This window comes from Hermetia illucens, chromosome 3, assembly GCF_905115235.1.
Source record: "Hermetia illucens chromosome 3, iHerIll2.2.curated.20191125, whole genome shotgun sequence".
Taxonomy (NCBI): domain Eukaryota; kingdom Metazoa; phylum Arthropoda; class Insecta; order Diptera; family Stratiomyidae; genus Hermetia; species Hermetia illucens.
In genome coordinates this window covers 73,641,363-73,666,060 of record NC_051851.1, presented here as the reverse complement: position 1 = coordinate 73,666,060, position 24,698 = coordinate 73,641,363, and the positions used below count along the sequence as shown (strand labels likewise).

Here is a 24,698-nt window from a genome sequence, read left to right as displayed (position 1 = left end):
CTATAACAATGTCTGTTTATCTCTGTTGATTTACAGCGTTGGGTCCGCTTTGGTTGAACGTGGGAATTCTGGTATGGTATTCTCTTAGACATAAGGGTATTAAGGCGTCAGTTTTTGTATTGCCTTGAGGACAATATTGGAAGCGCAAGGACCTACATTATTTGAACAATTGGGTCCCCCTCCTTTTATAAATAGCAACCCGACAAGCAACCAAAATTATGGCATAAAGCATCAATCCTCTAAAGCATTTCATACACGAAGGGTTTACTCTTATTTTCTCATAGGAGTTAACAACAGAACCCTGTATGATTGACGCCTCAAGCTTCTGGTTTGCCATTTGCTATTAAATTAAGAATTTACCACCTTTTCATTATGTGATACTTTTATTTGGTGGCAGACCGGTCAGCAGCATGACAATGTGAAATTGGGTTTCTGCGTATATATATCTTGAAGAAGTTTTCTGGTTTGAGTGAGTACAGAAAATTTAAGTTGATTTAAAATAATACGCCCAATTTTGGGCATAAATTAAACTTATATTCTACTTAGTGAAAGTTGACAGCCTATCGTCCTCACTTCTCTCGAAATTTTAGCGAAGATTTGTGGATTCTTGATCTTGTTTTTGATAACATCTGGCATTGTTTGGGTTGAGGCGGAGTCAGTAACCTAAAAAAATATACGTATTGCTTACTCGAATCTTCTGTAAACTGTGGTCAGAAATATCAAGAATGACAAGGAACCAATTCAAGTGAGTTGCTTGTAACAAATGCTTTCGCCCAGAAGCTTCAAATAATATCCCTAGTTAACTGTCACTTTAGCAGTCACTTCTCTAATTCATGAAAACCGGGAGCCTCGCTTTCGCTTCGTTATTTGACTGAAAATTTCTGTTTTTTTAGTCCCAGCTTATTTGTAGCCAGTTACTCGTCGAATAAACTCAAGCCTCATCCCCAGTAGAGAGGCGTTTGATGAATGTTGGTTCGAATTTAGCCATGGAAATTCGCAGAAATTTAATACAAATTCGTTGTTGCAAATTTGATTTAATTTTTAAATGTTACTTACTCAACTGTTGAGCCATGGCAGGCAATATTAATAACATATATGGAAACTTAACAAAAACAAAACAGAACTTAAACTGGGTGATGAGGAGTGCTACACTGCGGCAATTTGAAAAGCTACTTAATCAAGGTAATATTTAACATGGGGAAGGCGCAGGTATTATGATAATTTATCTCCGCCAAAGTTTTGGTTGAAATCCGAGAAGGGGAGAGCCACTTTGGTCTGAATGATCACTACTGTGACGTTAATTCTGGGAATTTTATATTGGGGATGGTGATTGCTTTCGAGGTTTTTGAACTCGAAATAGGTAACGATATTCCTTACTTCCGACTTCATAACATTTGTATAAATTATTTGAAAATGAGATTGTGATATTGTTATGGGTAAACTGGAGGTTTAATATGAGTATCTGCCATAATCCCACGGTTGCCTTCAGGCACGTATTGGCTTGCGCATGACAATCAAAGCCCCGCCGTGAGTAGCACAGCGGTATTGGTTAGTAATGAGTGTAGGTTAACGACTCATTGCAGTGGATCTGAGGTCTATTTAACACTTTTGCCGCAAGTAAGGATAAAATCCTTTGATGTGCAAAGTGAAACTCCTATACTTCAAGAACTCTCCTGGAGCATATGTTCTCAGAGGGTTTTCTGGTTTCTATTGTACTAGATAGTGGTATTTGGTGACACTAGAGTCTTCAGTCCCTTAAATACTCGGGTTTTATCGCTCACCTCAAGTACATAATGACAGAACACTTAACTGGTTCAAATGGACTCAACTCTCTCAACTCCACTTGTAGAAGTAGTGGAAAAAAAAATTATATTGCTAAAATTTTGGTTGGGTCGACTACATTTGGGCCATAACGACTTTACAACTCTTAAACAGATTACGTAAAAATTGCGAAACATGAAACAGCTCCTTACAAAGGCATGTTTTATAGACATGTGGAGTATTAAATTTTTGTTGAAACATTCATCATCATCCACCCCTTAATAAGGAACTCCATACATCCCGGTTTTGCGCCGAGGTGCATCAATTCGACATCCTTAAAAGCTGTCTGGCATCCTGATTTACGCCATCGCTCCATCTCAGGTAGGGTCAGCCTCGACTTCTTTTTCTACCATAGATATTGCCCTCATAGGCTTTCCAGGCTGGATCATCCTCATCTATATGGATTAAGTGACCCGTCCACCGTACTTTATTGAGCCGGACTTTATTTACAACCTGACGGCCATGGTACTGCTCATTGATTTCGTCGTTATGTAGGCTACGGAATCGTCCATCCTCATGTAGGGAGCTAACAATTCTTCGGAGGATTCTTCTCTCGAACGAGGCCAAAATTTCGCAATTTTTCTTCCTAAGAACCCAAGTTTCCGAGGAATACATGAGGACTGGCAAGATCATTGTCTTGTACAGTAAGAGTTTTGACCCTATGGTGAGACGTTTCGAGCGAAAAAGTTTTTGTAAGCTGAAATAGGCTCTATTGGCAGACAACAACCGTGCGCGGATTTCATCATCGCAGCTGTTATCGGTTGTGATTTCCGACCCTAGATAGGAGAAATTATCAACAGTCTCAAAGCTGTATTCTCCTATCTTTATTCTTCTCGTTTGACCAGTGCGGTTTGATATGGTTGGTTGGTTAGTTTTCGGTGCTGACGTTGCCACCATATATTTTGTCTTGTCTTCATTGATGTGCCGCTCAAGATCTCGCGGTGCCTGCTCAATCTGGATGAAGGCAGTTTGTACGTCTCGGGTGGTTCTTCCCATGATGTCGATATCGTCAGCATGGGCTAGTAGTTGGGTGAACTTAAAGAGGTTCGCACCCCTCGCATTTAGCTCAGCATCACTGATCACTTTCTCGAGGGTCAGGTTAAAGATGACGCATGATAGAGAATCCGATTGTCGTAGACCGTTGTTGATGTCGAATGGTGTTGAGAGTGATGCTGCTGCTTTTATCTGGCCTCGCACATTGGTTAGGGTCACCCTAGTCAGTCTCATCAATTTCGCTGGGGTACCGAATTCTCTCACGGCTGTGTACAGTTTTACCCTGGCTATGCTATTATAGGCGGCTTTAAAGTCGATGAATAGATGGTGCAACTGGTGCCCATATTCCAACAGTTTTTCTATCGCTTGCCGCAGGGAAAAATTTGATACCTCATTAAAATTGTCTGTCTGTTTCTGTTTTTCTTTCAGCGTTGGAAGGTGGAAATATTGGAACTTTACTGCTGGTTGCTGTCATACAATTATGTGCGACTCCTACTCACAAAGTCAACCGCCTTCTCCTTCCACTCTCCCCGCGCTCTAAAGCATTCTGTCACGGGGCTTCATCAGCGCTTAACCACGGCTCGTTGTCGTTCTTACCCTTTCTTCCTTTTTCCGGAATTCTTTCCTCCTAGGCTGTTCATGAATAATTTTCAACACATTCTCAACTTGTTTTCAAAACCTCTGTTGACTCCAGCATAAACACCACAATATTTTCAAGTTTTAAGTGCCTATTTGCGACGGCCTCAATCTTGTCTGGTCCGCAGTAAACCTGGGACAATCAAACACAACATGCCCCACATTTTCAGCTATATTGACTCATCGTGGGCAGCATGGCAAATCGTCGTGAGCAAATCGATGCCATTCCAGCTTCTAGCTCCAGTTTGTGACCCGTCCCATTTTTTGCCATTCTACGATAGATTCCCACTGTGATAGCTGTCATCGAAGTGGGCTACACTTTCCGCATGTATACCTTTTATCATAGAGTGGGTGGTCTTCTTTCGCTAGGATGTCTAGGGGAGCATCCTTTCTGATACGCATGCAGCTTCTCTTGATGTTGATTCGTAAGCGTGGCATATTCGGACTGCACTCGGCCGATATACTATACCTGGTTTCTTACAGTTTAGCTAATTTTTCAACACAGTCGTTTATAATGAAGCTGCGTAGAGTAGCACAAGACTAACAATCCTTAAAAGTAGAAGGTGTTGCCTTCGGTCACCAAAGTTCGGTGAACGACGCTTTAGTTGCTGCATAATCAAAGTGTTTCGTGAAGTTAAACCTACTGTCAATCATTACTTCTAAGTATTTAAACATTTGTTCCCCAATTTAAATTTCCATGGTTGGTTCTTTCCGTTTTTTGTGAGCAACCAACTCCTTTGGCTCTTCTCCGTTTCGCTTGTATACGGCTTTACGCTCCTTAATAGAAAGGGCAACGGAAGTTAATCTCGTATTCATTATTATGGCGGGTTTAGAGGCAGTATGGTACGCTGAAGCCACTCGCAAAGCTCTCCGTGACTGTACTTAGGCAAGGCGCTTATGATATACGTCAGCCAATACCCCTACGCCTTAGAGCAGAACAGACTGCGTTGAACTCATCAGGAGATGGCACCTGCTGCACGTTTCAATGTTTGGTATTAGACGCCTTAAGGACAAAACTCCAGCTGTAGGTTTAACCGTTGCTGCTCAAAAAAAGCTCATTTTCGAATTAAGCAATTATCCAAGGTAGTCCCTCAATATCCGCAAGAGATAGCTCGGCACGTAGAAAGTATCATCTAATGTGCCTAGAATGTCTTCTATCTTTCGAAATTCAGGCCATTTCTGACATCAAGCGTTACGAGGAGCAACACTTGTCGAGCTGGGCAAACTGCTCTAAAGCCGAACTGACGGCAGCGCGTATCGTTTCAGCGAGTCTACTTCTGATGCTCTTTTCGGACATCGTATAGGATACCCACAAAGACAAGGTATTACGTAGGTTCATTATCAGTGCCTTTCTTCTAAATAGTTACCAACAATAATAGACGAAGATGCTATTAGTCATGCTGCTGGATTACAAGTTATCAACGGCTTTACACGGGCCAGAACCCTTCTGTGGAATAGGAAACGGTTTCATGGCTATGAATCTAAGAAATGAAGAGGAACGGTTGAGGGAACTATACTGGGCGGGCCTACCAGAGATGGAGCAGTCCAGGGTGTTTATTGGGGGATACAAATCCCTGCGCACAAAGGATTGCTTAAACCTCACCAAAAAGAACCTCCGAATCATAGTGGGAATTATCACTGGTCACTGTCGGCTGAACTATCACCTAGGGAAGCTAGGGATATCTACGGACACTGGCCTGCAGGAGGAGGAGGACGAAACCTCTATACAGGTCCTGGGACAGTGTCCGGCACTTGTGCAAAGTAGGTCGAGGCATCGGGGAGAATACTTAATACCAGATGCAAAGCTGAAAGATCTGGAAGTAGGGAACATACTAAAGTTCCTGACGGTTATAGGCTTGCTTGAGATACTATGATCAATAGGTACACTATAACCAGTAAAACGGGCACAATAGTTCTTCAAGGACGCGGTGCGACTTTCTCTTAACAGAATAATAATAATACAAGTTATCGAATTATCCCCTTAACCCATTCCAAAAAATTCAATATAGTTGAAGCCTTTAATCACTTTGTAAGTAACAACCATAAATTTGTCTTTATGGAAGCCATACTGCCGATCGGATGAACGTCGAGGGACTTCAACATTCAGGGTCAATCTCTTACCAATTATTCATTCCAGCATTTTCTCTAGAGTGTTTGAACAACTTAAGTCTATAAGAGAAGGGTTACTAGGGATTTTTGCTTTCGGCACTTTCATAATGCAGGGAATATTTCCTCCGACATATACGCTTTGTACATTTCATTCCAATCTAGATACCGCTGCAAGCTCAAGGGCCTCTTCGGTACCCTGTTCAGTAAGAATCTATTATCTCTCGTGTATCCTATTCTGGAAACAGCAGTTTACCTCTAGTGGCTGCCTCTGGACGCAGTCGACACCCTTCCCTTATATGTGTATGGTTGCCATTCACGGCTTGATGGGGTTTTCGTGTCAACCACACCTATGCGCCATCGTTCGGGGTTAATTAAAATGCCCTTCAGCAACCTCCACGCTCGCATTCCTCCTCTTCTATTCTGCGCATTTGGGGAGATCCACTCCTCGTCCATCTTGAGCGCAGCCAGTAAAGCAATTGTCCCCTATCTACTGCCACTTTTGCTTTCCGATCTACAGTGGGAACAAGGGGCAGGCTTGTGTGCCGACCAAGCTCCTCGTTTGAGAGCTGCATTTTCAGATATGAGATAGGGCAGCGAAAGCGAACCCAGTGCTGTTAATGCGTCGGACAGCATCCAGTTTCGTGCTACTGTCCGCAGAAACCACGGTTGATAAACGCTTTCGATGTTCTGTCCAGTAATGCATATAGGAATAGTGCAATGACCTATCTTACTGAGAACCTTGATTTTGAACCTTTCTCCAAATCCAGAGCCATTCGGCCAAGGTGCATGATCTGGTGCAAACGGGGAGAGGGCAAGCACTCCAGCTTTACTGGAATCGATGAATAGCAGGTGCAGATCTAAACTCCCTGTACTGTTCCAAAATGATCCGTAGAGTGTTGATGTGGTCAATGCAGGAAGATTCTGAGCGGAAACCAACCTGCTCTCTGCATATCAAGCTTTCGAGATGTTCTCTGATGCGTCGCATGATTGCTTTATCTATTATTTTTGGAACGGCAGAGAGCGCGCAGATACCCCTTCGGGACGTATCTATTATCTCTACTATCTTCTATATGTCATATTCTGGAAACAGTATTTCGTTTCTAGTGAAGGCCCTTGGAAGCAGCCGACAACCCTCTCTTAGTAACACAATAACCTGTACACAATTCTGAGCCTGTAGGCCTATTTTTTTTCCTTTCTTAATGTGTCTTATCTGCCGTCTTCTGCGTGTTCGCTTGTCTCGATAGCAAGCCTGTCAAAGGTTAAAAAAAGTCAAGCGACGACGACGGCTTTACGGTTTCTTACCAGGGCAGAGGCAAATCGTCAGACGCTGCCTCACCTCTGCCCTGGGAGCAGCGTGACCGTAGCGGCTTGCAGATGTTGAATGCTCCTTTATATAATTTGTAGAACACGACATGCCTACGAATTATATTGAGCGCAAATCCGCCTTATTGACCAGAGCTTGGCCAGAGCTGAAATATTCGTTTTGAGAATGAAGGGGGTTCTAAGTCCACATCAACTTAATGCAGGACCGGACCAAATGTCGTGTTCTACGAATTATATAAAGGAGCATTCAACATCTGCGAGCCGCTACGGTCACGCTGCTCCCAGGGCAGAGGTGAGGCAGCGTCTGACGATTTGCCTCTGCCCTGGTAAGGAACCGTAAAGCCGTCGTCGCTTGATTTTTTTTAAAAGTTTGTGTGCAAGCCCTAAGTGAGGGGTCCGTGGACCAGGAAAGAGGAAGTAAGTTGCTCCCCATTTGGTGCGGTCCTGCATTAAGCTGTCAAAGGTTGTTCAGTTAATTGTTTTACTAGTGGTAGGATTTTCATTTTTGTAGTGCGGATGTTTTGCTATTGCTTTGGACCATATTATGCGAAGAACTTTCTTCGTAGGGGTGCTTGGAACACTGAGTTGGTCTGGTGACACATTCATGAAGCTTTGCTTATATATTGCCTTTGTGGGCCAATTTGATATCCTCCTGTTTTTGTTTTTAGGGTTACTCTCTCTATAGTTGGAAGTATTTGCCTAGTAGCTATTGTAAGCGTAGTCGTTCCTAGTAGGCCAGCGCCAGCGTTGACAAATACAGAATCTACAATGAGTTAGGCCTCTCTATCCAATAGGTATTTATATCTCATTCGTTGGTCACCACAATGCCTGACTGCCTGCTTGTCTCCTGCATGCAGTGGGTAGTATCAGGAAGGGAACGGCTGATATATGCAAATAGTGAGGTAGTTGGTAAAAACCTTTATGTGGAGCACTTTAGTTACGTTCAATTTCTTGTCAATTCAGTATTAAAATGAGTTTTAGCTTATTCCAGGACTTCTCAAGAGGCTCATATACATACATGTCTTGTTGTCAACTATATATTCCTATGACACTCATTTACCAGAGTAGTAGGTACAACAATGGCGTAGCTAAAAATCGTGTTATCGTCCTTTTTTAATCCACCGTGATTTCCTCCATCTTATCAAAGGATCCTCGAATATCTGGTCTATGCGTTTCGTGCGTTGTTCGAGATTGTAACAGACTAAAAAGCCTAGATGATATCACGGAGATAGGGGTGGAGCTTTCGAGTAACAACTACAATTTTACATGCGCACCCTCCATATAGCTCTCATAATAGCTATCAATTTTTCCGGAATGTCATTCCTGCGTAGAGAAATCCAGATACGCTGCTTGTTAGGATAGCCACACACTGTAGTATAATGATCTGGAGAGAGTTGATATCAATATGGCAGGATCCAAGGTGGAGGGCATCTTATTCTCAGTTGACAAAACTTTTGTGTGTGTGGTGTTATTTTATGCATTTCAGGATCATTTCAGCTGTTATCATTGCGCCAGTATAGAGCATGCAAATACCAGTGCAAAACATATGCTTTTCATCAGGATGTTAAAGATCATGTCATCTTTTTGATTTTGATTGATTCTCACATTTCTGAATTAGTAAAATTAGCAACTATGCGGAAACTGTAGGTGCTGAAGGAAGATTTCGTTGGGGAAACCATCAACCTTAGCATCTTCCACGTCCTCCACGTTATACGTTTTTCGTTATTGTAAATGAAGAGCCTACCATTAAGGTTCTGGAATGAACCATCGAAAGAACTATAACGTGATGGAGTATGCAGCACAGTAACCATTATCACTTGTGGTAGCCTTTGCCTTGCACAATAGTATGTAAATTTTCATTTGTATTGGGGCATTCTGCGCTGCACTTTATGGGGTTTGTTAAGATATCGTTGTTTCATCATCATCAACGGCGCAACAACCGGTATCCTGTCTGGGCCTACCTTAATAAGGAACTCCAGACATCCCGGTTTTGCGCCGAGGTCCACCAATTTGATATCCCTGAAAGCTGGCTGGCGTCCTGGCCTACGCCATCACTTCATCTTAGGCAGGGTCTGCCTCGGCTTCTTTTTCTACCATAGATAGACTTTCCGGGCGGGATCATCCTCATCCATACGGATTAAGTGACCTGCCCACCGTAACCTATTGAGCCGGATTTTATCCACAACCTGACGGTCATGGTATCGCTCATAAATGTCGTCATTGTGTAGGCTACGGAATCGTCCATCCTCATGTAGGGGGCCAAAAATGTTTCGGAGGATTCTTCTCTCGAACGCGGCCAAGAGTTCGCAATTTTTCTTCCTAAGAACCCAAGTCTCCGAGAAATGCATGAGGACTGGCAAGATCATAGTTTTGTGAGACGTCTCGAGCGAAACAGTTTCTGTAAACTGGAATAGGCTCTGTTGGCTGACAACAACCGTGCGCGGATTTCATCATCGTAGCTGTTACCAGTTGTGATTTTTGACCCTAGATAGGAGAAATTGTCAACGATCTCAAAGTTGTATTCTCCTATCTTTATTCTTCCCGTTTGACCAGTGCGGTTTGATGTTGTTGGTTGGTTGTTTTTCGGTGCTGACGTTGCCACCACATATTTTGTCTTGCCTTGATTGATGTGCAGCCCAAGATCTCGCACCGCCTGCTCGCTCTGGATGAAGGCAGTTTGTACGTCTCGGGTGGTTCTTCCCATGATGTCGATATCGTCAGCATAGGCCAGTAGTTGGGTGAACTTAAAGAGGATCGTACCTCTTGCATTTACCTCAGCATCACTGATCACTTTCTCGAGGGCCAGCTTAAAGAGGACGCATGATAGGGCATCCCCTTGTCGTAGACCGTTGTTGATATCGAATGGTCTTGAGAGTGATCCTGCTGCTTTTATCTGGCCTCGCACATTGGTCAGGGTCAGCCTAGTTAGTCTTTTTAATTTCGTCGGGATACCGAATTCTCTTGTGTAGACCTGCCTTTTTATCGTTTACCATCGACTTCGATGTTCAGACCAATCTTGGCAAGTGAATTCTCGTTAGCACGAATTACATCACTATACCATCCTCATTTCGGATGTGATCAAAACGTGTGACACCACTAGTCCAACGTAACGCAAGACGTCGTTCATTGTCTTTCCTCAGATTATTTCCACGTTTTCGTACTTAGGTTGGGATGGAGGACAAGTTGAGTAGAGAAAAGAAGCAACTTTTCATGCTCAATAATAGTTTTGATGGGCTAATATTGGCTCGTTAAAGCCATCGGTGTTAAACTTTGGGACTAAAGTTCTCTTCAAAGTAGCTGTAGATGCAACACGTAAATGAAGGCAGACAATCATCGAGTGATGATCTGTTTCATGATTCGTCGAAGCTTGCTTGTATTCGTTATCGGGCTTCTCTAGCACGAGATAATTTAGAAATAAATCAGAAACTGGAAGTGCGGCTCATCAGGTATGAGAGGTTTTGTTGAATTTTATGTAAGAATATTCGGGTACACAACGGTTCCGGTTATATATAGGTCGTAGTGTATATACATTGGATATATTCGATATTTTATTTCTTAGGAAGTAATTTGACTTGAAAGACGCAACATGGATCTACCGTAACTTTATTAATAATAGTGGGATGTGAACCAAACTTTCCAGTGTTTTGCTTCATATTAAAACCTATATTACTTCATGGATCTAGGATGAATTTAAGGGGGTTTGCAGTAAATTTTCAAAATATTAAAATATACTATATTAACATTAATTGAGCAGATATCGTAACGGAAGCCCAGACACTATGTGCATGAACCACTATAATTCTTTTTTTCAGAATTTCCGGTTTGGCAGTTTCTGAAATCGGGTCATTGAAGTAATTGACCTCCTTTGGACCCCTGCATTGCTCCCCTCCACAACCAATGTCGAAACTAATGGTATCTTCGGAAAATACTCATCAAGCCATGGCTATTTTTGGTGAAACAAAATTGCTCCCTTAATTTAAGTGTATGCGGACCCTTTGGTTCAAAGTACAGCAGTAATTCACTGCAGGCGTATGGGTTCACAGTTGTCACCTTTCTCCCAATTACCAGTTTCATGTAAATAGGTATATCCGTCTCTGAGAAAATAAAGCAAAAATTGGATTTGGAGAAGAAGGTTATAGAACGTGTATACCACTTTATCGAGAACAACGGTAACAAGACGGTAAAGGAAAAGATGCAGGGAAGGTCAATGCATGTCAAAGGTGAAGGAGTGTATAAAAGAGGTAACTCGGTCGGGGCTCCTAGAGACCAGAGTCCCGACGGGTAGGAATAAACAGCTTCCTGCACCAATGGTTGAGCTGTCCGAGTTTATCAAGGACAAATACAACGTGCAGCAAGCCATAAAGAATATGGTGAGGGCTATTAGATCCCTTTATAATAGATCGAGGAAAAGAATACTATGAAGAACCCACTGTCCCTCTGATGTCGTGTGACAAGCGACCAAAGTGCACGGTCAAGTAAACGAGTACGTGAGGAAGAGGTGATCCTTTAAGTAATCAAAAGTCCTCTAAGAAAAACAAGTCGGAATACCGGAAGCTGGTGCTCCGGGTATAAAGGTCTTGTGGTCATCTTACGTGAAAAACTTTCTACGTCAATTTTTCCATTCGTATATGGCTATAAACTCGAAATATTCCCTCATATTTTTTGAAACTACAAGATATAAGTACATATCACAAACATAGATATTCTGCTCACCCTAAACAAACAAACATTGCCCATTACCGAATACTATGCCTATACATGTACGTACATATATAAATTGATCGTACACATATTTCTGATTTACTTCATGCACAAAAGCATATGTTTGTACATAAACAGTACGTATATTAAATACCGCTGGTTTAATATCCAAATATATCTATCTAAATAGTAGTGTCTAGTAGCTTCATTAGCATATACATACAGGTGAAGTCAGACCCGGAATTGAAGGATTTGGGGGATAATGTGAGCCGTATTAGGCGAACACAGAAAGGGGATCTGATGCTGGAGTTAAGTAAATCCGCCGACAAGTCGGCCGATAACTTCCGCGGGAAGATGGAAAGTGTACTTGGAGAGGAAGCTGAGGTAAGAGCTCGGAAACAGGAGATAGTGGTTGAGTGCAAGGACCTAGATGAAGTCACCTCACGGGAGGACATCTGTGCTGCGCTAAAGCAGCAGTTCAACCTTGGCGATATAGACCAGAGTGCCATAAAAAGGATGAAGAAGGCATATGGTGGCACACAGACCGCTATTATTAGTTTGCCGGCGGAATCAGCTATTAAGTTGATTACCGCGGGCAAGGTAAGAGTAGGTTGGGTCGTGTGCAGGCTCAGGGAACAAATCTCTCTAAAGAGATGCTTCAGATGCCTCGATTTCGGCCATTTTGCGGCGGCATGCACTAGCCAGCATGATAGGTCGAGGAGTTGCAGGAAGTGTGGGGAAGAGGGCCACCTCATCAAAGATTGCACCGGAGATCCACGGTGTAAGTTATGTAGTGGGAAAGAGGGCGTGGACAGCCGGCATATTGCGGGAAGCAGCAGATGTCCGGTATATAGGAGGGAGATGAACCGCACAGGAAAATGAGATTGATACAAATCAATCTCAATCACTGTGAGGCAGCTCAGGACCTGCTCTCGCAAACCATTCGAGAGTCGAATGTCGATGTCGCGGTTATTTGCGAGCCATACAGAAACTACGGCGGTGCGACTTGGGCGGTGGATGCTTCTGGCAACGCGGCAATCTGGGCGTGCGGAAGACAGGCCATTCAGGAAGTCATGGCCCCCCTGGCAGCCGGTTTTATAAGGACGAAGGTCAACGGTGTCCATATTTACAGCTGCTACGCTCCTCCTAGTGCAACCTTAGCACAATATGAGGAGATGTTAGACAATCTGGTGTTGGATGCTAGAGACCGCAGCCCTAAAATCATTGCGGGCGATTTCAACGCGTGGGCCCTGGAGCCGGATCGGGAAGCCGATCGACGAACACCAGATGTCAAATTCTGTTGGAGTCATTTGCGGAGCTGGACATCGTGCTGGCCAACGTTGGATGCGTGCCCACCTTTCGAGGAAGAGGGTCGGGTTCGTTCGTTGACCTGACATTTGTTAGCACTTCACTGGTGAGGGGGATGGCTTGGCAAGTGAGTGAGCACTACACCCCCAGTGACCACCAGGCCATCTTCCTCCACATTGGGAACCGGGGAAGCAGTCAACGACGCTCTCGAGGTGGAAAGGCTAAGGCGGTTGGCTGGTCTATCGGAGCTTTCGACGAGGAGACATTCCTGGCCGCATTGGAGGGAGCCCATGATCCGGATGGAACAGCGGTGGAAAGGGTCACATAGATGTCTTAGCGTGTAACCGAAGCATGCGACGCTACGATGCCACGACGACGTTTGCATCACGGCAAGAGGCCAAACTACTGGTGGAACACGGAGATCGCTGCCTTGAGATCCTCTTGTCTCCGAGCGAGGAGACTATCCCACAGGACAAGAGGAAGGCCGGAGCACCAGGAGCGTGAGGTGGAATACAAGGATATGCGAAGCAACCTTAAGAAGGCCATTCGGAGAAGCAAGCGGGAATGCTACCAGAAGCTCTGCATGGAGGCTTATACGAATCCGTGGGGTACAGCCTACCAAGTTGTAATGAAGAAGATCCGATCCGATCCGGCGAAAATCACCTCAGGTGACATGCCCACGGCTCTTGTTGCAAATAATTGCAACTCTTTTCCCGCAGCAGGAGCAGGACGAAAGAGAACCCCAACTGGCAGCTCAGCAGGACGTCTTCTCGATCCCTGATGTTACCGAAGAGGAACTTTGGGAAATCTGTAGACGTATTGGGGACAGCAAGGCTCCGGGATTGGACGGAATTCCGAAGAGGGCTCTGAAGGTGGCGGTCAAGGCCAGACCAAGGTGGTTCGCAAGCACATTCGAATCGTGCATGGCGGAAGGAGTGTTTCCCGCCCAGTGGAAGAGGCAGAAACTGGTCTTGCTACCGAAGCCTCGAAAACCACAGGGCGTGCTCTCTTCATATCGCCCTATTTGTCTCTTAGACACCATGGGGAAGATGTTGGAGAGGGTGATATACAACAGGCTGCTCCCGTTCATCGAGTTTGCGGGTGGTCTTTCAGAGCGGCAATATGGGTTTCGGCGAGCCCGTTCTACGGTCGATGCAGTAGCAAAGGTCGTGGAATTGGCTCGAAATGCGATGGCCATGGGCAAATGCTGTGCTCTGGTGACGCTGGACGTCAAAAATGCTTTTAACTCAGCCAACTGGGGCTGGATTAAGGGCGTTTTGGCCAAACTGGGTGTTCCTAGCTACTTGGCTCGGCTTATCGAGAGTTACTTTTCGGATAGACTTCTCTGGTACGAGACGGACGACGGGCCGAAGGAGTACATTCTGACCGCAGGTGTGCCTCAAGGTTCTGTATTGGGACCGCTGCTGTGGAACATAGTGTACGACGGAGTGCTTGGCCTTCGCGTGCCGGAGGAGACAACGCTGATTGGTTTTGCGGACGACTTGGCGGTAATTGCAATTGCAAAGCATCCCGAGGACGTGGAGCTTTATGCAAATGAAGCCATTCATACCATCAAGTCATGGTTACGAATGGCCAAGCTGGACCTAGCGGACGAAAAGACGGAGGCGGTCCTCATTGCCAACCGTAGGAAGAACAACACGGTTACCATCCGGGTTTGTAATCGTGAGGTCGTCTCAAAATCGGTTGTCAAATACCTGGGGGTGATGATCGATGCCAAGCTGAGTTTCAAGCGACACTTGGATTATGCGCGAGGAAAGGCAGCAAATGCCAGCTCATCCCTTGCAAGGATGATGCCTAACGTGGGAGGGCCGAAGTATAGTCGCAGGCTACTCATCGCGGGAGTGGTGAGGTCGATCCTGCTATACGCGGCCCCTGTCTGGGCGGAAGCGTTGAACCACGCGGTCAACCGGAGGAAGATATGTTTGGCATACCGACCAATTGCGCTAAGGGTGTGCAGCGCATTTAGGACGGCGTCGACGGAGGCAGTGTGTGTTATCGCAGGAATGATCCCTATAGATCTTGTAGCGAGCGAGGCACACTGGCTCTTCGAAAAACGGAAGGCAAATCCAGCCGAGGTGAATGCGGATTTTCGAAAAGCTATCAGGAGAGAGTTGTGTGGCAAGTGGCAACAACGATGGGATAACTCCGACAAGGGCAGGTGGACCCATACATTGATCCCGTGTATCGAGAAATGGGTTAACCGAAAGCACGGAGAATTGAGTTACCACCTGACACAGTTCCTTACGGGACACGGTGGCTATAGGAAGTACTTACATCGCTTCGAGTTGGACGAGTCTCCCAACTGTCCTGAATGCGGTGCTACACTCGAGGACCCGGAGCACGTTATGTTCTATTGTCCCAGCAGAACAACATCTTAGGGGCGGACATCATTCACGGTGGTCCCGCGGGGAGGGGCGGAAGAGTGGGGGTGGTTTTAGAAGGTGTGAATCCCACACACTGCCGCAACCTGGCGCAGCATATACATATAGATACATACATAGAGATTTCTTTTAGATACACCACTGTGACTTCACATTTTTCGGTTGGAAAGGTTCTGAAAATGAGACATATTACAATTTTTGGGGGGTCATATTTTGATCCCTTACGACAAATATGTTACCAGTTTCGAAAAGTATTAATTGAGACCTTTCATTTGATGCCACATGGCCATATTCTGTGATCTCCTCTTCCGTATATATGGGGGCTCCCCTTAAACTAAACACAATATTGCTCCACTTGCTCTATGTAAAGGGATTTACAGACCACGCGTTCTCACCAAAGTTCGTGACAATCGGTCCAGCCGTTTCCGAATAAATCGAGTGTGATAGACAGAGAGACAGACAGTAAACTGATTTTAATAAGGTTTTGTTTTACACAAAACCATAAAAAGCGGAATAAAAAGCAAAAGTAAGATTGTTATCTTCAGCAAGCGAAGTCCATTGTGAGTTTACGAAAAGCATATGGCGGTACACAAACGCCCACAATACGAGTACCAGCGAAGGCAGCGGAGAAATGATTGGCGGCCGGCAAAGTTCGGATTGGATGAGTAGTCTGCTGTTTGAGAGAACAGACCTCATTAAAGAGGTGTCTTGAATGTTTCATGTTTGGGCGCTTCACGAAGGCATGCACCAGCGACATCGATCGATCCGATTGATGCAGAAGATGTGGAGAGAAAAGCCATATTGCCCGGGAGTGCAATTAAGACCCCAAATGCCTATTGTACGAAGGAAATGGTAAATGCCCGGAATTTAGGAAGACGGTGACTTCAATGGCAAAATGAGGTTTATTCAAATAAACTTCAGTCATTGCAGGGTCCCTCAAGATTTCCTACAGATTATAAGTGAACCGTATAGAAACCGTTACGGTGGCATATGGATCACAGCTTTGATTGGTGGAGTGTCATATGGTCTTTCGGTCGATAAGTCATACAATATACTACAAATCAGGCATAGAGCTGCTATGTCCCACCAAGTGTGATATTATCAGAACTCGCAGGTCTTGTAATCACCTTTTGGAAAGGGGGTCTGGCTCGGTTATAGAACTATATCTATATGCCGCAGATTAATCAAGAAATGTAAACGTGCTGAGAAGCCGTGGGAGGAGTTGAGTCATGTTAAGTATTTAAGCACTTTTCACGGTTACTGATGAAGGAAGTTGATATTTTTCAATGCAGGTTTTTATTATTGTTTATTATCAATGACGATGTTTAATAACTTTTTTTTGTTTTCACTAACATTTCAGAAAGGGGCTCGGCAGACTTATAGATCAGGAATGATAAAAGCAGTTCGATATGAAAACCTTCTCAACAACCAATCATTGGGCACTGATAGTATATATGTCAGGTCCAGTTCTATTGAACGATGTATAGTCACCGCCGAAAGTTTCCTGGATGGATTCCTCCAAAACGCTGATAAAGTAGCTCCTATTAATATCGTTCCACCATTAGAAGATGCTGTAGGTTTAATTTGTTTATTGAAATTTAAATATTAGACCTATGAATTTTTATTGAAGATGCTGAAATTCCCGGGAATGCCTTGTCCAAAACATAAACTTGAATTCATTAGAAATGTTCGCCTGGATCAGCCTGATGCCATTGAGTTAACAAATTATGGAATGTTTCTCAAATATGTTGAATATCATTCAGGAGAGGTAAGTCCGCTATGATGTAATGGAATCGTGGTTAGTCAATTTTTGCACTGGAGTCTGAGTAAAGTTTAGTAAAAAACTCTCTCCATGTGGGTGCGAAGAAAAGTGGATCCCTGCAGAGAGCGGTTCGGAAACTCCCCCTGTGCAGTTTCTCATAGGAGTATCAAAGATAACGGGTCGTGTCGGCGCTCTAAATGCTAAAAAGGCAGTTTCACCTAGAAATTCTCTCCAACAAGAAAAAGGACTCGAAAAGAAAAAAAAACAAATCGGAAAACCGCAAGCTGGCGGCTTCAGGTATGGAAGGTTTTGTTTGCTTCTTCTGTGAGTATATTTTAGTGTAGAATTATCCCATTTGTACGTAGCCCGTTATGTATATGCATTTAGCATGTCTGATTACTGATTACTTTAGTATGATATTGATATTTAGTTGCAGTAAATTTACAGGGTAAAGTCAACTTTGAGCTACTGTAACTTTGTTACTAATAGTATGATTTGGATAAAACTTGGGGATAATATGTTTCATATTATATTTTATACTACTACCAACTTTATACTTTCCCCAAAAATGTAGTAATGTACTATTATTAACTTAATTTGAACAGATACCGATATGGAGAGTATTTTGAGGCCTGGGCACCATATAGAGGTAGTTTCATGGATTTTTTCAGATTTTTCGGTTGTGTAGTTTCTGAGAATAGCTCCGTTAAAGAAATCATCACTTTGCACCTCTCCCACTCCCCGCCTTTTTAACAAATCTCAAAACTAAGACCGGCTTCGAAAAATGTCAATCGAGACCTTTCATTTGATATCCCACATGACTATATTCGGTGAAAAAAATTTTTACACCCCCCTTTTACATGTATGGGGATCCCCCCTAAATCTCAACGCAGGAGGATATTACTAACTGCATGTCTGGGGGTCCACAGTTCCCACCTTCTCACCAAATTTCGTGACAATCGGTATAGCCGTTTCTGAGAAAAGTGCCTGTGACAGACAGACAGACAGACGGATAGACAGACAGTCGGACAGACAGACAGACAGACAGGGGTGTGCTCGGCATTCAGGACTGTCTGAGATGATGCAGCATTCGTCGTCTCTGGAATGATGCGGTTGCGTAGTTTCTGAGAATGGGTCCGTTAAAGAAATCATCACTTTCCACCCCTCCTACTCCACGCCGTTTTAACAAATTTCGAAAAGTACTAATGGAGACCTTTCATTTGATACCCCACATGACTACATTCGGTGAAAAAAAATTGTACACCCCCCTTTTGTATGTATGGAGGCCAACCCCCCTAAATCTCAACGTAGAAGGATATCACTCACTGCATGTGTGGGGGTTCACAGTTCCCACCTTCTCACCAAGTTTTCGTGTCAATCGGTACAGTGGTTTCTGAGAAAAGTACTTGTGACAGACAGACAGACAGAACTACATTGAAAGCGCCCATATCATAGGCAGCAGCAGATGTCCGGTGTATAGGAAGGCGATCGACACTATGCGCAAATGAGGTTGCTACAGCTAAACCTGAACCATTGCCAAGCGGCTCAGGACCTGCTCTCCCAGACGATATTGGAAAACAAAATCGACGTTGCTATTATCTGCGAGCAGTACCAAAATCTAGACAGTGGAGTATGGGTCGCGGATAAGAGTGGAAAGGCAGCGGTATGGACATGCGGAAATCGGGCCATAGAAGGAACCACGAAGATCCTCGAGAATGGCTTCACTAGAGCAAAAATAGCCGGAATATCTATTTACAGCTGTTATGCGGCTCCAAGCCTTACGACAGAGGAGTTCCATTCTTTGGTGGAGAGGCTAGCAACAGATGTACACAACCGCAGTCCTAAGATAGTGGCTGGAGACTTCAACGCATGGGCTGAAGAATGGGGCAGCCGAGAAACGAACGCAAGAGGACGAATATTACTCGAAGCTCTTTCTCGTCTGAATCTTGCAGTTGCTAACACTGGATGCGTGAACACTTTTCGTAAGAGAGAAATGGGGTCCGTGATAGATGTTACTTTTGTTAGCGATGTTTTAGCTAAGGATCTGCAGTGGTTTGTCAGTGACGAATATACACATAGCGACCACCGGGCCGTCATTTTTGAAATCAGGCATGGTAAACGAATGAAACGGTCTCGGGCGAGAGCTGAAAGGTAGGCACCTAATAAGTTTGACGAGGAGATTTTCGAAGAAGTTCTGCAGCAAAATACAACGCTTGAAGGAAGTGCAGAAAATAAAGCTTTACAGATTGGTGAAAAGTTGCGACGAGCATGTGACGCATCCATGCCAAGGTATGTTGTATCAGAAGCGAGTTCCGAACTTTTGGTGGAATTCTGAAATCGGAGAATGCCGCAAGGCCTGCCTCAAGGCCAGAAGGCGCAGTCGGCGAAATAGAAACCGATCTGGATACGAGCAATTACATGAAGAATATAAAAATGCTCGGAAGACATTATATGTGGCCATCGTGAAAAGTAAAAGCGAACACTTCAAACGACTGTGTAATGGAGCTGACACGAACCCCTGGGGTGGCGCCAATAAAACCATAATATCAAAAGTTAAAGGGAAACGCTCTTCACCGATCTCTTCCCCTACTCTGCTTGATGAAATAGTAACGGATCTTTTCCCACAGAATGTGAGTACCGCTAATCTGCCCACTGTCGAAATAGACACCGCCGAAGTTCCAATGGTAAGCGAAAAGGAGGTCCTCGAAGCTGCGGATAAAATTGTTGGAAATAAAGCACCTGGCTTGGATAGCACCCCCAATAAAGGTCTCAAGGCAGCAGCTCCGAATATGTTTGCCGAGGCGTTCACCACATGCCTTAAAGAAGGAGCATTTCCTACACAATGGAAGAAACAGAAATTAAGTCTAGTCCCCAAGCCAAACCAACCTTTGGGTGAAGCTTCGTCCTACAGGCCAATATGCCTTCTAAATAATACTGGCAAACTATTCGAACGAGTAATCTATAACTGGTTAATTCGAATTGCCGAAAATGATGGCGGTATCTCCGAAAATCAGTTCGGTTTTCGAAAGGGGAGGTCTACAACGGATGCACTTGTCCTAGCAGCTAACACAGCTAAGACTGCACTTGACGAGGGCAAATGTTGTGCAATGATTACACTTGATGTAAAGAATACCTTCAATTCCGCTAGATGAAGCAACATACTTGAGTCCCTAATCAACTTAGGCGTGACGAAGTACCTGGCGCGTATCGTTGCCGACTTCCTGATCGATAGGATTCTGCGCTGTGAATCAGATGAAGGGAGGAAATCATACCAAACGACATGCGGAGTTCCACAAGGGTCTGTCCCAGGGCTACTCTTGTGGATTATTATGTATAACGGGGTACTGACGTTAGACCTTCCTACTGGTGTGGCCTCCATTGGTTTCGCAGACGATGTTGGTGTGACGGTTGTTGCACGCCTTCTCGAAGAAGTCGAGCTTTATGCAAATGAAGCAGTCTATGAGATTAAATCCTGGTTAGAGAATGCCGGTCTACAGCTTGCAAAGCATAAGACGGAAGTAGTACTTATTACCAAGCGGAGAAAGTGCACTTCCATGAAGATCAAAGTTGGAACGCAAACAATTCATTCCAAGCCTGCACTTAAGTACTTAGGTGTAATGATTGACCAGAGGTTAAATTTCAGATTGCATGTAGAGGGTGCAGCAGCCAAAGCATACAACATCGGAGCGCTTGTTGCGAGAATGCTACCAAATATAGGTGGCCCAAAGCCGAGCCGTCGACTCTTTATTTCGAGGGTGGTCAGTTCGATCCTACTGTATGCAGCCCTAGTATGGGCAGATGCACTGGAAAATATAGCAAATAAGAGAAAAGTTGGAGCTGCGTATCGCATAAGTGTACTCCGAACATGTTGCGCTTACAGAACAATATCTAATGAAGCAGCTTGCGTGATAGCAGGAATGGTCCCGATTGAAATTCTGGCGAAAGAAATACAACGACTTTACAACCGAACGTACCTCACCAGAGAATCTCCTGCCTTTCGGCGACAGTTCGCACGAACTGAAACTGTCGCGGAATGGCAAGAGAAATGGGACGAGTCATATGGGATATCCGGAAATGGATCGAGCGACCCCACGGCGAAGTAGGTTTCGACCTAACTCAATTCTTGAGCGGACACGGAGACTATCGAGCATATCTGTATCGATTTGGGCTAGATGATTAGCCATATTGCCCAAAGTGCCCAAATATTGCAGAGGACGAAGAACACGTCTTTTTTCATTGTCCCAGATTCGAAGCCCGAAGGGCTACATTAGAAGCTACAACCGGGGAGCACTTTACACCCGAAAATATAACGGAACTTACGGTGAAAGCAAAGGGGATATGAACCAAAGTCGAAAAAGTGATTGCAGCCATCGGAAAAAAGCTTAGGCAGGAAGAAGTCATCCGAAAGAATGAACGCGAGAGGAACACAAATATTAATATGAGCGCAGAACAAATTCTGATCCAGTCCCGCGACGTAATACCAAATGGGAGTCCCGCAGGGAGAGTGAAAGGAGAAGGAGGTGGTTTTAGTGGGTAAGAGTCTCACATAACCCTGTGGCTGGAGCCTCCGGTAGCTTTTGAAGCTTTCCACCTTCCATCGGAAAAAAAAGACAGACAGACAGACATTGAACCGATTGTATCATAATAAGGTTTTGTTTTGCAAACAAAATATGAAGTTCAGTGATGAGTTCATCCAGTCATTATATATATTGTTGTGGCGAGTAGTCTAAAGTATTGTGAAGTTCTGGCAACTTTTTAAGCAATTCCCAGAATTCAAGTACTGCTAACTCCTTAATCGGTCCACCACCTAGACACGAATTATAAGTGTTTACTCTTGGTGGTTTTCTGAAAAACGAAACCTGTTTGAAATCGGTTTATAATCTACCTGTCTGTGCGCCGGTCTTTTTTTTCCGGAATCTTTATTATTTATTATTATGAAAGTCGTCTGTTTGTTTGTCTGTCTGTCGCAAGTACTTTTCTCAGAAACCAATTGACACTAAAATGGCGGGAAGGTAGAAAATGTGAACGCTCACGCATGCAGTGAGTTACATCGTTCTGTGGGAAACTTAAGGGGGGAGCGGCCACCATATATGCAAAAGAGGGGTGTAAATTTTTTTTCTTCGAATATAGTCATGTGGGGGATCAAATGAAAGAACTCGGTTAAAAGGGGTCATCTCGTGTGTCGGATCCGAGAAATCGAATATTTTTTTCTGGCATAAATTGTATCTAGATATAGTGTAGAATATATGGGCAAAGTTATTTGTTGATATTGGGAATCGTGCGGAGATTACAGGTAAAATGTCGCATGCCAGGGTTACGTTGATCGCCGTAATAAAGCGCGATCGCTAAAATCATAAGAATTGAAGCCAAGGTTTTAAATGTGTTTCTTCAGATAATTGCGATTCATTCAGTAGTTTTTTTATTCATTAAAGAAACCTTGAAAAAACACCAAAATTCACAAAAAAGTTTAAGCAGATCTCAAAAGTTTTGCTTTCAATATTTTTTAATAATCCTAGTTTGCGGGCTGTGGTTCAATAATGAACGATGCTATCGGGCTGAAAAAATTGCCACGCATGCTCAAGGTATTAATAAATATATGGTGAAAAATTCGTATTTCAACCTTCATCTATTTCTTTACCATAAATTTCTAAAAAATGCGAAGAAAAACGGCTTCAACACGGGATGACTCCCATAATACTTTCCAAATCAGATCTTAGTTTTGAAGCAGATTGTGAAACTCTCTATATATCGATATCGACTAAAATAAATTTAATAATAGCGTGTTTATATGTTTATAAAATTTTTTGGGCTTTAATATGGAACAGCCTACTGGAAAGTTTGGTAGAAATCCTATTATTATTAACAAAATTACAGTAGGTCAAAGTTGCCTCTTTTACGTCAAATTGAAATCCCCAAGAGATAAAATGTCATTACCACATCGAAATAAATATCGGGTACTTTCAACGTATGTATACTACAAGCTATGTATAAATGAAACCATCCTGTATCAAAATATTATTACACGAAAAATCAACAAAATCTTTCATACCTGAAGCGCCGAGTTGTTTTTCCGATTGGAGTTCATAAGGTCCTGTGAGAATAAGACAGAAGGCTTTATGCAAAACAAAAAGGCACTAAAAGGAATCGTCCAATCTCTGCAGTCTATTAGTTTTAGCAATTCTTGATTATTTGATTTTTTTCAATTTTCATCAGTACAAATATTATTAACAGAGCTATATTAACTTCTTTCTTCACGCCAGGATATAAAGGACTTAGAACATCTAGCAAACATTGGAGATACTTTAACCGTTGAGCGCAACTACGGGCTGGAGATTCCGTCTTGGGCGGAAGATATCTATGATGACTTCACACCCGTTCTAGAATTTACAATGGATAGGATGAGTTCCAGCAAATGGCTTCAAATAAAATCAGGACTTCTTTTGAATGACATATTTGAGCGATTCAATCACTTTATACGGCCACCACCTTACCAAAAACAGAGAGAAAATGTTCTTTTCTACTCGGCCCACGATCTAAACGTGCAATCTCTTTTAGTACTTCTGGGGGTATTTGATCAAACCCGCGTTAGGGCTGATTATGGAGCAGTAGTTGCTCTGGAACTGCACCAAAATAAAAGCTTGAGGGACGATATGGAAGTGCAGGTGAGTAGTTTTGTTCAGGAAGGGGAACACTAACCAACTTTCAAATTGTTTATTTTCAGATATTTTACTTTAGGGATTTCGGTGACGAGGACCCGATTAACGTTCGTATTCCATCGTGTCCGGCTCCTTGTGCTTATTCGAAATTCAAGGATCTTATGAAATCAAAGTTGGTTAAGAATTATAGAAGAGCTTGTTACTAGTAATACTCTGAAATAAATATGAGGGAAGGGTATACGAAGAGCGGCTTTGAATATATGGGATATGCGGGTGATTGCGATCGCCGGAAGTTTTTTCAACAATTTTTCTGTGATAAAGTCATGCTCCGGAGCTTTCTTTGGTTCCACTTTCTCCTTGATGACTCAATTAACTTAGCTGTGTTGGATTGAGAAATTTGTCTTTGGCGTAGCCGTAGATACTTTTATCTTTGATTGTGCTAAGGGGACAGTTAAGTCCTTGAGGGTTTAACGGGAGCACCTGTCTGAACGACTTAATCCCACGGTCTTCTTAAGACACGAATTAATTTTGTGACCATAATCAGAGCCCCGCTGAAACAAGCAACAACGGTACCAGTCTATACCAAGTGCATGGCTTAACATTCATACTGGTGGATGCAAGACATACCTAAATCTCTACCGAATTTAAGAGAGTGGCGCGGCAGGATTCGCGGCATTCGAAATTTATTTCGAATGTCGCGAATACCAGCGGACAAATGATGTCACCGGCACTCTCCACTCAGTTCAGACCTCGCTACAAGAGTGAAGAACAGAGTAGGTGACGAGAAACGTCAGAGATAAAAAAATAATAATAAGAAAAAAGACAGTTGGCAGTCATTGTGAGAAGAACGAGTTTTGTGCAGAAAGAAAATAGTTACAGACGGAAATCAGTTTAATTTCTAATATCTCGGAGTTATAATAGGAGTACTTTTTTTGAAATTGTGTATTGAACTTTGTTAAATACGAGAACTTTGTTAAATACGAAAAA

At 43.5% G+C, this 24,698-nt stretch overlaps 1 protein-coding gene across 1 annotated transcript; it reads left to right on the top strand.

Moving 5' to 3' along the window:
- The first annotated feature begins 398 nt into the window (after positions 1-398).
- LOC119652045 (lysosomal acid phosphatase-like) lies at positions 399-23,917 on the top strand. The gene is made up of 5 exons (XM_038055980.1): positions 399-469; positions 16,654-16,866; positions 16,924-17,061; positions 23,316-23,717; positions 23,777-23,917. The coding sequence occupies exons 2-5, from the start codon at positions 16,684-16,686 to the stop codon at positions 23,915-23,917; spliced, it is 864 nt and encodes a 287-aa protein (XP_037911908.1). The 5' UTR covers positions 399-469; positions 16,654-16,683.
- The last annotated feature ends 781 nt before the right edge of the window (positions 23,918-24,698 follow it).